The sequence below is a fragment of the Rhinichthys klamathensis genome, unplaced genomic scaffold (assembly GCF_029890125.1).
Source record: "Rhinichthys klamathensis goyatoka isolate OS25496 unplaced genomic scaffold, OSU_Roscu_1.1 h1tg000064l_1, whole genome shotgun sequence".
In the NCBI taxonomy this organism is placed as follows: Eukaryota; Metazoa; Chordata; class Actinopteri; order Cypriniformes; family Leuciscidae; genus Rhinichthys; species Rhinichthys klamathensis.
Window position 1 is genome coordinate 890,352 of NW_026606607.1, and position 14,306 is coordinate 904,657.

Here is a 14,306-nt window from a genome sequence, read left to right on the forward strand (position 1 = left end):
TTGATTGTCCGGGTGCTAAATAAAATTCAAAAATATCAAAGCTTTGGCATTATAAGTTAACAGGTGTACGTAATGAAATTCATAATACTTTAAATGGCCTTATTTAGGGGTTACCATGCAACGCAAAGGAAAGAGTCGCAGCTTGTTACAGCTGGTCAGTGTGAATTGTCAGGCGTTTGTATGTTTCTCACCTCTGGTTCTTCAGTAGTTTCTGACTCTAAATATATAGAGGTTCATTACAGAGTCTGTGCTACATTCTTCTGAGGTTTGCACTCTCACCTTTCGCTGTTTCACACGAACCTGCATCATTCAGTCTTTATCAGACCACACAGAGTAAAGGTCTATTCCCGTAAACACTATATGGCTAAATAATTAAATAGTCTGAGTCAGAGAGCTAACTATTGAACTAGTTAGATACATATTGTCATAAGTGTCAAAAGAAGAATACTCAGAAATTCTATCTCTCTTTTGCTCCATAAAGCAGTATTATGTAAAGAAAAGTATGAATTTTTTGGCTACAAAATACCTTCAAATGTTAATATGAAATGAAAAAGGACCCTATTTTATTAATATTTCTGGTTAACCATCATTTCTGGATGTATTGTGCATTAACCATCAGTATTGTTTATTCTAAATATAAAATACCTTTAATCAGACTTTCCTTTTAAATTTTTCAAATTATGTATATTATTATATTATTTATATTTATATTATATTTATTTATATTCATATTTAAATCACAAATATAGTAGATGTTTTACCAATGGTCAACAGATTCTGTTTTGGAGGGCTCAATAATAGACTTATTATTATCCCTGTCTGCAATGTCATGACTCATGACATTATTTTCCCTCAGCAGAATAAAAAAAATAAAATAAAAAAGCAGACTTCAGATACTGTATTTATCTGTGTGGTCCTGCACAATGACCAACTGATGAATGGGGATGCTAATGAAATGTCATGTCAGCTATCCAAAAGAAAACATATGCTAGTATAAAAATCTTCATCTTTCTAAGATATCAAATCATGTTCCCTAAATAATTTCAGTAATGGTGATTCATTTTATCCACGTAACCTATTTTTTTATCAATGCAATGTAGAAGGCTACAAACTCTTAAGGGTTGGTTGTAATAGCAGAGGCACACGTTAATAAGAACAACCAACATTTTAAAAAAATAAAATAATAATAAACCACTGTATAAACATTGGTCATAAGCAAAAGGGACAGTACATAAATGTACACATAAAAAGCAATCACGTGACCCTGACAGCACCAGCAGGCGTGACGTCACGTAGCACGTCTGATCATCATCGCAGAGGTGAAGGGATCTCTGAAAACATCGAGGACGGTGAGAGCGTTTATCTTTTACATATTTGTGATTTTTTTTCTCTCTCCACACTTTTAACACTTCCACTATATGTATTTAAGACATAAATGAGTGGAGGATCCATTTAATTTGTGGTCGCTGGAATGAGATGATGCTTGAATAGGGTTTATCTGATCTGTCTGCCATAGCATTGAGAAATATATTAATATTTGCTCTGATTGTGATTATGGTTACAATGTTATGTTATATTCGCGTGAAAGAATAAACCGTTAACAGCATTTAGTTATTAGTGAATTCTAAAATCTGCGTTCCAGAGAATATTAACTTACTGTTTCATTATCGCGTTCATTTGTTCAATTAGGAATTAATGTTTTACTTAATTTTGCTGAAAATGCGACAACATGAGTGCTATTTCTCTAACTGGTTTATTTATAATCAATTTTGGGATGATGGCAAAATTATTCACTGTAGCCTTATTAAACAAAAATGAACATCTTACAAATGAATATGCATGTATTAGACGTTTCACAAGTGCTGGAATCTGTTAGTATATTATATAATGTGATACAACTCTGATAAAAATTATTGTTAGCAATAGAGAGAGGAGCGGGTAATGGCGTCCTTCAGAGCTGAAGGACAGTGCGGCAGAGATGTGAGAGATGTTGAGGCATCAGCCAATCAGCTCGCAGAGATGCGAACGTTGTTGAGGTTCTTAGCCAATCACCTCTTAGAGATGCGAGGGGTGTTGAGTTCATCAGCCATTCAGAAAGGATGCTGAGCTTTCAGCCAATCGGCTCTTTGAGATGCGAGAGATGCTGTGCCCAGCCCAGAGATTCTCTTATCAGAAGAGATACAGCCTCGGTTTCTGAATCATTCGAGAAAGTGTAATGGTCATTACTTTCATTGTTTTATTTCAGTCAGCTAAACAATTTGTGAATATCATAGAAATAAATATCAAATGTTCAGTTAATTTTGTGAAAGCCTGCATTCGAATCTATTAATGTATAATTATAATTAAATGGAATTTAAATAATGAATATCATTTATTAATTATAACTGCCAATGACTGGTCAAAAGTTTGGAATAATTACAATTTTTTAAAAATGTTTTTGAAAGAAGTCTCTTATGCTCACCATTGCTGCAGTTATTTGATCAAAAATTAAGAAATGAATTCATTTATTCAGCATTAATTGGTTCAAAAGTGATAATAAAGACATTTATAATGTTACTACTGTCTATCTATCTATCTATCTATCTATCTATCTATCTATCTATCTATCTATCTATCTATCTATCTATCTATCTATCTATCTATCTATCTATCTACAGTGTCTATCATCTCTTTCTGTTTGTCTGTATTATTCATAAAATGTCCTTCTGTTCTCCTGACAGGTGTTATCCAGTGGGATTGATTTCTGATCCGTGTGTGAGTTCCTGTGGTCTGCAGCATCATGGGGGAGTTGTTCCGCAGTGAGGAGATGACTCTGGCCCAGCTCTTCCTCCAGTCTGAAGCGGCCTATTGCTGTGTCAGTGAACTGGGAGAGCTGGGAATGGTCCAGTTCAGAGATGTGAGTAGAGACAGTTTGCTTTCTCTCTCTCTTCCTGCTCTCTCCTCTGTCATATTTTGTCCTCTATCATATTCATATCTGTTGATAATGAGTGCAAACCTCTTTCTTTCAGCTCAACCCTGATGTGAACGTGTTTCAGAGGAAGTTTGTGAATGAAGTGAGACGTTGTGAGGAGATGGACAGGAAGCTCAGTGAGTGGATCAACACATGGACACACATACTGTAAACACCAAGACCAGTAACGGTCCTGAGTCCTCAGAATGTTGAATGCTGCAGAGAGTATCTGATTAAAATGGTGGACAAAGTCAGGTGTGATAGAATGAACACATATTCCTTTATGTGTATGTGTACTACGCTAAACCATCACTAACAGAAACTTTAAGATAAATAGCAAAATATTAAAAAATGGAAGAAAAAATTAACATATAAAATTATAAATGTTTAGTTATACTCTGTTACATTATACCTGATTTATTATTTTACATTGGGGCTAAAAGGCACACATTGTGCTTTTCACTTAATCTCATACTGAATGACTGCAGAAAAAAATATTTCTATTTTTTTATTGAACATTGATGGAGAATTTAAAGGGGAAGAAATCTTAAAAGTGGTTTGTTTTGTGTAAAACTCATATAAATGTATGAAATGGTGAGGGGGACTTTCCATACCATTCTCGCCATCTCATACATTTATGTTACAATTTGGTAAAAGGACCCCAGTATTGATACAAATACTTTAGCTAAAGTAATATGTTTTGCCTAATATCTAAAATAATACTTGTTTAAAACAGTCACTTCAGCAAAGTTTTTACCATATTCTGTTTATTTTGATAAATATATTTTTTTAATTTACTTTATTCAAATAAATATTTTTGTCATGAAATGTTCATTTAAAATATTCAGAAACATGTCAAAAAACTAATATTCATAAAGGTTCTTGCACTGCTTTAATAATGAATCTATGATATTAATTAATATGAAATGATTAATATTCTATTTTTAAATATGATTGTTTCATTATAAATATGATCATTATCTCTATTGTGGACACCCTACTTAATAAATTATATTAACCATCTAATTATAACATATCATGTCAAAAATTGAAAATGTCAGCCAGTTATTTATTATCATGTTAATTACTGTACATTTCGCCCCAACAGCAGGGGCACTTTTACTCCAAATACCATACTTTTACATATTCTTCAGTTATTGAAAAACTGTTGATTTAATTACAAACAAAACTGAAAATCAAAATATACTGTATGTGGTAATTTTAATGATTATCATTTGCTACATAAATCTAGAATAAAAAAATAATAAAACACTAAATAGTAGATCATGTCCAAAATGTCCACATAGTGCAACGTGGATGTTTAGGAAAGTGGTGCAATGTTTTTTTGTTCCATCTAGTGGATTAGATTAGAATAAAATAAAATAAAATAAAATGTGCCTTTTAACTCGGCACACATTTAGCCCTGCTTTACCCTACTTTGTTACAAGTATAATTTTTGCGGTGGGGAAGGGGTCAGCCATAAACCTTCACAAAAATTCACCCTTCACCCTGTGAAAAATAATCAAAGAGAACGAATTATTAAATATTATTATACATCACTGCATGTGTCATGTTCTGCAGGGTTTGTGGAGAAGGAGATTAAGAAAGCCAACATTCCAACTATGGACACTGGTGAGAATCCTGAAGTTCCATTCCCACGAGACATGATTGACCTTGAGGTAACTTTACTCTGTCTTGGTTATGTTAGACTTTGGGTATACTTATTATTATTTTTAACTTATATTTATATCTTTGATCGCCAGGCAACCTTTGAGAAGCTGGAGAATGAGCTGAAGGAGATCAACACTAATCAAGAGGCCCTGAAGAAGAACTTTCTAGAGCTGACTGAACTCAAGCATATCCTCAGACGTACCCAGCAGTTCTTTGATGAGGTATGGCTGTTCTCTCTGGCAATGTGAAAGCAATCCACTGAGAGTAACTAAAAGAACTAAAGACCTTTTGAGGTGTTAGTTAACCACTTGTTCCACTACAGTAGAAAAGGGCTTTCAAATCCACTTTGAAATGTACATCTAAACCACCTCTGACCTTAACATATAATTCTATCGGACTCTATTTAGATGGAGGATCCTAATCTTTTGGAAGAATCGTCATCTCTCCTGGACCCCAGTGAGGCTGGCCGAGGTGCCCCACTGCGACTGGGGTGAGTTCCAGTGCAATTTCACAATTCTTGATACCAATTTTGATACCATTGCAACAACTGATATTTTAATAACAAAACAAAAAAATGCATACAAGTATACTAGAATATTAAGCAGGGATGAGCCATTTCAGTCCTTGGAGGGCCACTGTCCTGCAGAGTTTAGCTCCAACCCTAATCAAACACACCTGGACAAGCTAACCAAGTTCTTCAGGATTACAAAAAAGTCCCACAATGCACTGTGAAAACCAGGGAGCATCGATAGTCACTATGTTTCCTCAACGGAATTTCTGAAGCGTGAAACATAAATCACGTCAGCCAACTCCCTACACATAATGACACACGATAGATGATTTTTTAATTATAAAAAATAGAATTATATTTCAGAATAGATACACCCCTAGACAGTTAACGAACAAAATCTAGCTAACATTTATAATGCATTTAGGGCTAAAATGTATATGTAATATACATGTATATGTATATAAAATATCGCATGTATATGTAACAAGAAAAGTATGTATCATAATGTACTTTAAATAACATTAAAAAGTAATATCATAAATATATCAGCTTTGCTGTTGTTCATAAATACCAGTTATGATGTTGTACAATGAGGATGATGTCATGTCGCCGGAAATAGAGTCATCAGTGTCCAATGTGTAGGGAATGAGCCAGGGTCCTTCCTGTCCTTACCAGTGCTTAAATTCGTGAACCCGATATACTGATTCACTAAGCTTGGGAATTGATTGAGACGAACCCCCTGTTTCTCCTAGTTTCTAGTTTCCTAGGTTATTGATCATGTCCCTTAGTTTCTATGGATACCTATGATTTGCACCTGTGTCTCGTTTAGTTTCTGTTTTGTTTGTTCCCTGTATACAATATATAGCTAGCCCTTAGTTTGCACTCTGACTTTGTTGGTTATCATCTGTTTAATGTGGTTGTTTGTTTTCTATGATTATCTTTACTCCTGCATGCTCCTAGTTGTGTTGTTGAGAAATATTGTTCTCATTTTTGATTCTTGTTTGTACAACTTTACAACAGCCACCCTAGTGTGACAATTTTCTGGGATTTCATCATTCCATTCATCATTCAATTATTAATTATTTTTTTGACCAGTACCAGTTCTCTAGAAAGTTTTTTATTTTAGTATTTATAATGGAATTTGAGAATTTTGGGGGAGAGATTATCAGTGAATAATGATGTAATTTTCTTTCTGTTCACTGTTTTCTGTTGCTGTTTAAAAATTTGGTCACTGCAGTTCATATTAATTATTCACTTTTATTGTTTGGAATTTAAGATTTAATTTTTTAGAACATATTTCAAAAAAAAATTATGATAGTGGGTTTAGGATTTTAAAAAATTATTTTCACTGGAATTACTGTATAAGAAAAAAAATGGAATTGGTGCATAGGCTACCTACTCATGTAAGTACTCTTGTACAGTTGTGGGCAAGCCTTTTTGTTTATCAGAGCTGTTATCTATTCAAAGAGATCACAATATGTCTTTCGTAATGTATTATTAGAAGAGAATTCTATAACAAAGTAAATAACAGATTTGCATTGACTTTAGTAAGTGCACTCTAAGTACTCTGCTGATAATACAGGTTTGTTTCCCCTTTAGGTTTGTGGCTGGGGTTATAAACCGTGAGAGAATCCCCACGTTTGAAAGGATGCTGTGGAGAGTCTGCCGTGGAAATGTCTTTTTACGTCAGGCAGAGATTGAGGACCCTCTTGAGGACCCCACAACAGTCAGTCTCTATTCTTATCCTGAATTACTTAGTGATTGAGTCGGTTAGGATGTCGGCATTTGACATTTTATTTACAAGTGTGATAAAATATTGATCAAGTCACGGGTCTTTGTTTGTCACAGGGTGACCAGGTGCACAAATCCGTGTTTATCATCTTCTTCCAAGGAGACCAGCTGAAGAACAGAGTGAAGAAGATCTGTGAAGGGTATGTAGCAGGGTCTTTTCTGAATTATTCTTATCATTTTATCCAATGGTAATCAAACATTTTAAACTGGTCGCCAGGTTCCGTGCATCTCTGTACCCGTGCCCTGAAACCCCTCAGGAGAGGAAAGAAATGGCAGCGGGTGTCAACACCCGCATTGATGACCTCCAGATGGTATGCCACAATCCAACTGTGGTTCTGTTTGAGTCAACTCAATTTTGTTGATTACCTTTAAATTCATGCAAAAATAGCATTAAATGCCCTAATCATACAGTGTTTGCTGTGTTCAATCATATAGGTACTGAATCAAACAGAAGACCACCGGCAGAGGGTTTTGCAGGCCGCTGCGAAAACCATACGTGTGTGGTTCATCAAAGTGAGGAAGATGAAGGCCATTTATCACACTTTGAACCTCTGTAATATCGATGTTACTCAGAAATGTTTGATCGCTGAGGTCTGGTGTCCCGTTTCTGACCTCGATTCCATTCAATTCGCTCTGCGGAGGGGAACGGTGAGTAATATTCATTCATGATGATTTTGACCACTGATATATGATTTATTTTAGTCATTCAATTCATGAAAGCAAGAAAACAACATGAAAGTGAAAGTGAAAAAGTGAAAGTGACACGTGTTGGCCAAGTATGGTAACCCATACTTGGAATTTGACCTCTGCATTTAACCCATCCAAGTAAGTGCACACACATTAGGAGCAGAGTAGTGAGTAGTGAACACACACACTGCAAACGTGGATACACACACCCGGAGCAGCGGGCAGCCTTGAGTGGCGCCCGGGGAGCGATTGGGGGTTAGGTGCCTTGCTCAAGGACACCTCAGTCATATTCCTGCCGGTACTGGAATCGAACCAGCAACCTTTGGGTCACCAGTCCAACTGGTGAATATATGCGTTGCATATATTCACTTTTAGTCAAAAGCTCGGACACAAAGCGTACATACTTTTCTTATGATATTAAAAACCTGTAAATCTACAGGCTTATGCTAAAACAAGTCATGATCATGACACTCATGAAGTTGATTGTGTTTTCATTTGTGTTATTTCATAGTTTACATCACTTGTTTACTATTATACTTAAATGTGGAAATATTGCTAATAAACAATGAGTAGATGTTATTGGCAGAGTACATTGAAAAGGTAATACCTCGGTTATAATACTGTCAATTTGATCACAATTTTATTCATGTAGGAACGGAGTGGCTCCACAGTTCCCTCCATCTTAAACCGAATGCAGACCAAACAGACTCCACCAACTTTCAACAAGACCAACAAGTTCACCTCAGGGTTCCAAAACATTGTGGATGCTTACGGCATCGGAACCTACCGAGAGATCAACCCAGGTAATTCTTATGCATTAAAGTACATTTATAAAGGAATTGTTAGATTTTACACACAAAAAAACTTGATGATATTTTGTAAATAACCATACCTTTACCATTTAGTTTAGCAATCTGAAGTCCACTTTTTCTCTGGCAATAAATTATAGTTTTTTTTTTTAACAGTTGTATGATTGGATTGTTTCTGTTTTGTTTCTTGCAGCGCCATACACAATCATTACATTCCCGTTCCTGTTTGCTGTCATGTTTGGGGACATGGGTCATGGCGTGCTGATGACATGTGCAGCTCTTTACCTTGTCATCAGAGAGACCCGTCTGCTTGCTCAGAAGAGTGACAATGAGGTCTCAGCTTCTCAATAATTCTAACATTAAAGATGTATTATATCAAATTTGAAGTCAAACTCAAATATGGAGTTGTTAGTGTATGTTAATAATGATCTTTTAAAGGATTTAAAACTTACATTTTTACATTCACATTTTAAAATGACAAGCCTTTCAATATATCCAGAACTAACTTCTGGTTTCAACGTATTTAACATACAATTATATAATATAACAATATATCATAGTGTAATCAAAAAGGATTCAGAGATGCTGAATTTGTATGAATATTTATTATGTTATAAGTTATTTTGCTAACACTTTACAATAAGGTTCATTAGTTAATATTATATATGTACCTTTGTAATATAAATATAACCTTTGATTTGATGAACTAATATTAATAAATGCTGAAAAGTATTGATCATTCTTAGTTCATGTTAACTAAGGTAGTTAACTAATGTTAACTAATGAACCATATTGTAAAGTGTTACCGTTATTTTTTTTATAAATTCAAAGGTCTATCCTTAGATAGTCATATAATATTATATATCTCTTTCTTTCATCTCACGTCGTGTGTGTGTGTGTGTGTGTGTGTGTGTGTGTGTGTGTGTGTGTGTGTGTGTGTGTGTGTGTGTGTGTGTGTGTGTGTGTGTGTGTGTGTGTGTGTGTGTGTGTGTGTGTGTGTGTGTGTGTGTGTGTGAGAGTAGATGTTTAACATGATATTTGCAGGTCGTTATATCGTTCTTCTGATGGGGATATTCTCAGTCTACACCGGGTTGATTTATAATGACTGCTTTTCCAAGTCCATCAACATGTTCGGCTCTGGCTGGAGTGTGCGGCCCATGTTTTTCCCTAAGGGAAACTGGACGTAAGTTTACAGCATTAAATTGGTGAAACAGTTTAAAAATAATACATTTTGCTTTGACAAAATGATTTAGAATTAAACTAATGACAAAATTACAAAATGTGAGATTCTTCTGTTTCTGTTTTTGTACGGTGTGTGTTTGTTTGTAGATTTGAGACTCTGGATAGTAACTCAGTTCTTCAGTTAAACCCTACTGTTCCTGGCGTGTTTGGTGGCCCGTATCCTCTGGGCATTGACCCGGTATGTGCTGCATCACACAAAAACACATGCATACAATATACACACAGATATTAGGGCTGCACAATATTGGAAAAATCTGACACTGCGATATTATTTTTTTCTGCAAAATATACAGTAATTCGAATCACGATATGAAGAAATACAGGAGTGTTCATCAGGAGTGTTCATTTGAAAAGTAATGTGGAAACAATGAATAAATCAGTGGGTGATTTTGTTAGGGACTGCAAAATATAAACTTAAAAAGCTGGAAAATTATTTTTTAACTTTTTTTTACATGTGCATGTAACGATCAATAAATCAAACAGCACAAACGAGACCATCTCTTCCTGTGTACTTTTACCCTGTAGTTTATCTCTAGTATTAAAAATGTCCAAAATGCAGTTCCCTAATAGCTATCTTTAAAATTCGATTGTAAAATGAAGCATTTATCTTCAACAAATCGTGTGTGAACTACAGAGATGCTGGTATAATGCTGTTCTACTAATGTTCCTCTGTTAGATCTGGAATATTGCCTCAAATAAGCTGACGTTCCTGAACTCGTTTAAGATGAAGATGTCTGTAATCCTGGGTGTAATTCACATGTTGTTTGGAGTCTCGCTGTCTCTCTTCAATCACCTGTAAGTGTGTGTCCAAATGTATGTGTGTGTGGAGCAGCTAGGGCCCTATCATACATCCGGTGCAATGCATCGCCAGGCGCGACGCAAGTGTTTTTTGCTAGTTTCAGCCCGACACAATTATCATTTTCACGTCCTGCGCAAGGTTGTTTAAATAGTAAATGCATTTTCGCCCATTTATGCGCCCATGGGCTTGCTGGTCTGAAAACGAGGTGTGTTCAGGCACATTGTTGGTGCGTTGTTATTTTGAGGCAACTGAAATAGACTGCGCCATTGACCAACTGAAACCTGGTCTAAAGTCAATGGAGCAATATTATTTAAAGAACGCGTTAGTACCGGTAATGTGCGCCTATAGGCGGGTCCACAACACACGTACACTTTGTCCCATAGATGGTCTACTTGCGCACTTTAACCTCGCTCACGAGCAGATCCGTTTCCTCGCAAGAGAAGCATTCAGTTTTTCCGCCATGTAAATAGCAATCCGCCATGGCACGAGCGCAACTGGCGTTTAAAGGTAATGGGAGATAAGACTCTGAGGGCCCTATCTTGCACCCTGCGCAAATGACTTTGTACACTGACGCATGTATCATTCCTATTTTGCACACGCGCAAAGCGGGCTTTTCCCTCCACAGACGCACGTCGGTAAACTAGGAAATGAACTTGCGCTCCCTGGGCGGGTCAGCGCAAAAAGGAGGCGTGTTTCGGCGCAAACATTCCCTAGTGCTATTTTGCAGTTCCAGAAAACAATTCCGCCACTGACCAGAAAAAACCTAGTCTAAAGTCAGCGTTGCGCGTTGTTCATAATGCTATTTTAAGCGCGCATGCTTGGCCATAATGTAGCGGGTGCACAACGCGTATACACTTTGATTCTCTCATCAACACAGATGCAGCAGTTTTTATTTTTGCAAATCATACATTATAACAAGGAAAAATATTAACACATGAGGGAAATCATTGTGGTGTCCATGAAGATGTAAAAAAATGTAGGCCTAAATCTAGCTTACACATTTACCCAAATTTTTCAGGCTAATTGTAGTAATGACGGATCAGACCTGTTTGCCCAATAGTGGCAAGACACATATGTATATAAGGACATCTGACAAATTAGTTTGTCCGTCAAGAACCAGAAAAAAAAAAAACTCCCATCCCCATACAACGTCACTTCTCTGTCTTTCACTGCCCTGACAAGAACGTCGGTCTCCTCGGCTGTGAACCGCTCCTGGCGCGCGCCTGGTAAATCCGCCGTAATAATAACAATCCGCCATGCAACATGCGCACCTGCTCTTAAAGGGTATGTTGGATGACGCTCTGATTGGTTTATTTCACGTTACGCCCAAACCACACCTATGAATAATGAAGCTATTTCAGACCAAGACCCGCCCACAAAGTTACTTGCGCTTCACGCTCGATACTTGCGTTTCAGATCGTTAAAATAGGGCCTTGATTGTTTTTTTGCACGTTAGGCCCAAAACACACCCATTACTCATTACGAGAATAGGGACAACCCTCTTAGATCATGCGCCGGGCGCCAACCATTTTTCCCGTCGTTAAACTAGCAAAGGTGGATTCGGACACGCTAAAGCGTTAAAATAGGGCCCCTAGAGTTTTATCTACTGCTCTAACTGCATCTTTCTTCCCCCATGTGTCTCACAGGTACTTTAAGAAACCTCTGAACATTTTCCTGGGTTTCATCCCTGAGATTGTGTTCATGAGCAGTCTGTTTGGTTATCTGGTTCTGCTCATCTTCTACAAGTGGATTGCTTACGATGCAGCGATCTCTAAAGACGCTCCCAGTCTACTGATAGCCTTCATCAATATGTTTCTATTCAACTACAATGACCCCACCAACAAACCTCTGTATAGTGGGCAGGTAACGCCCACATTTACACAAAACAATGGTTGTAGATAAATAGAATTGTGGTTAGAACAGGATAGAGTTCTGGTTGAATGATTGGGGGATCTCTTTCTCTGTGTGCATAGGTGGGGATTCAGTCTCTGTTGGTGGTGATAGCTTTGGCGTGTGTGCCATGCATGCTGGTGGTGAAGACTTTGGTCCTGCGCCGTCAGTACCTGTGGAGGAAGCACCTGGTATGTTTATTTCCTTTTTCTCTTTTATGTTATGTCATTAAATCAGAGGACATGATGTGCAAACCTTGCCATTAGAATCGCCATTGGCTATTACATTTGTACTTGCCAGACTTTATATAAATACTCACGAATGATGAATGATTTATGTATAAATGACTTGAAATATGTTTCTCTTCATAAAATGGCACAAAGATGCAATATTATTTAAATTTATTTATTTTTTATGGTAGAAATTATAAGCTGGGAGTGATGATTAACATGTAATTTGTCAATATGTGTTTCTATAAAAACTAACAATATTACAAATAAAATACTACTACTAATTTGGTAACTTTATTTTACAGTGTCCTATGTTACATGTAGTTACAAATAACTATAAATTCAACCAACCCTAAACCAATCCTATTCCTATAGTAAGTACATGTATTTAATTAATATTACACAGTACTTAAATGTATATTTACACTGTAACAAAGACACTTTAAAAAAAGTGTCAAATACAGAGCATATCCACTGATATCAAGACTCTAAACTGCCTGTAAAGACTATAAACGTTCAACCGTAGGCACATGAAAATATATCTGTACTACGCTTATTCTATCTAAGAATTTATTATTTATTTGCCTAGCTCAAAATGTACTCCAATATGCAAGTGATTTACTTGCAATGTAGAGGGTGAAGTGGAATGTTGAAAGGAATGCTTGTGTTATTTTATTGTCTATGACAAATATATGAACAAACTGTCCTCTGGTACTGGGGTTTGGAGTTTTATAGACTGTGAGCATTGTGTTTCCTCAGATGTTTTTAACAGCATGCCATGGGACAAAGCCAAGTACAACATCTTTCCTGAATTTCTTCATACATGAATGTTTGTGTGTACATTCACTGCCGTTCAAAAGTTCAGGATTGGTAAGATTTTTGAATGTTTTTAAAAGAAGTCTCTTCTGCTCACCAAGGCTGCATTTATTTGATAGAAAATATAGTGACATATTATCTACTGTATATTTTCTATTTGAAAATATTTTAAAGTCTAATTTATTCCAGGGATGCAAAGCTGAAATTTCAGCATCATTACTCCAGTCTTCAGTGTCATTTCCTTCAGAAATCATTCTGATTTTCTTCATTTTGATTCTGATTGTTGAAAACAGTTGTGTGCAATTTTTTTTCAGGATTATTTGATGAATAGAAAGTTTCAAAAGAACAGCATTTATTTGAAATATAATATTTTGTAACATTATAAATGTCTTTACTGTCGCTTTTGATTACTTTTAATGCTGAATAAAGATTAATTTATTTCCAAAAAAATTCATAAATTTGTACTGACCCCAAACTTTTGAACGGTAGTGTATGTTACAAAATATTTCTATTTCATAAAAATGCCATTTTATTTTTACTTTCTATTAATCTAAGAATCCTGGGGGGGGATTGTACACAACTGTTTTCAAAATTGATAATAATAATAAATATTTCTTGAGCAGCAAATCAGCATATTATAATTATTTCTGAAGGATCATGTGACTCTGAAGACTGGAGTAATGATGCTGCGGAAAATTCAGCTTTGATCACAGGAATAAATTACATTTTATAATATATTTAAATAGAAAACAGTTATTTAAAATTGTAATAATATTTCACAATATTCCTGTTTTTTTGTATCATTAATCAAATGAATGCAGCCTTGGTGAGCATAAGAGAACATTAAAAACATTTAAAAAGTCGTACGATCCCAAACTTTTGAAAAGCAGTGTATGTCTGTTTGATAGAG

The 14,306-nt window shown here is 35.8% G+C and overlaps 1 protein-coding gene across 2 annotated transcripts in view; it reads left to right on the plus strand.

The window, feature by feature from the left end:
• Nucleotides 1-1,253: 1,253 nt before the first annotated feature.
• Nucleotides 1,254-14,306, plus strand: part of atp6v0a1b (ATPase H+ transporting V0 subunit a1b) — a 35,295-nt gene continuing 22,242 nt past the window's right edge. For both annotated transcript variants that reach the window (XM_056249827.1, XM_056249828.1), the window contains exons 1-17: nt 1,254-1,349; nt 2,721-2,896; nt 3,009-3,087; nt 4,532-4,629; nt 4,714-4,842; nt 5,029-5,111; nt 6,732-6,858; nt 6,981-7,063; nt 7,141-7,234; nt 7,359-7,571; nt 8,263-8,413; nt 8,613-8,752; nt 9,442-9,602; nt 9,749-9,839; nt 10,338-10,456; nt 12,107-12,323; nt 12,434-12,541. In XM_056249827.1, the coding sequence (XP_056105802.1) occupies nt 2,780-2,896; nt 3,009-3,087; nt 4,532-4,629; nt 4,714-4,842; nt 5,029-5,111; nt 6,732-6,858; nt 6,981-7,063; nt 7,141-7,234; nt 7,359-7,571; nt 8,263-8,413; nt 8,613-8,752; nt 9,442-9,602; nt 9,749-9,839; nt 10,338-10,456; nt 12,107-12,323; nt 12,434-12,541 (2,010 nt within the window). In that variant the 5' untranslated portion in view covers nt 1,254-1,349; nt 2,721-2,779. The remainder of the gene's footprint in view (nt 1,350-2,720; nt 2,897-3,008; nt 3,088-4,531; nt 4,630-4,713; nt 4,843-5,028; nt 5,112-6,731; nt 6,859-6,980; nt 7,064-7,140; nt 7,235-7,358; nt 7,572-8,262; nt 8,414-8,612; nt 8,753-9,441; nt 9,603-9,748; nt 9,840-10,337; nt 10,457-12,106; nt 12,324-12,433; nt 12,542-14,306) is intronic.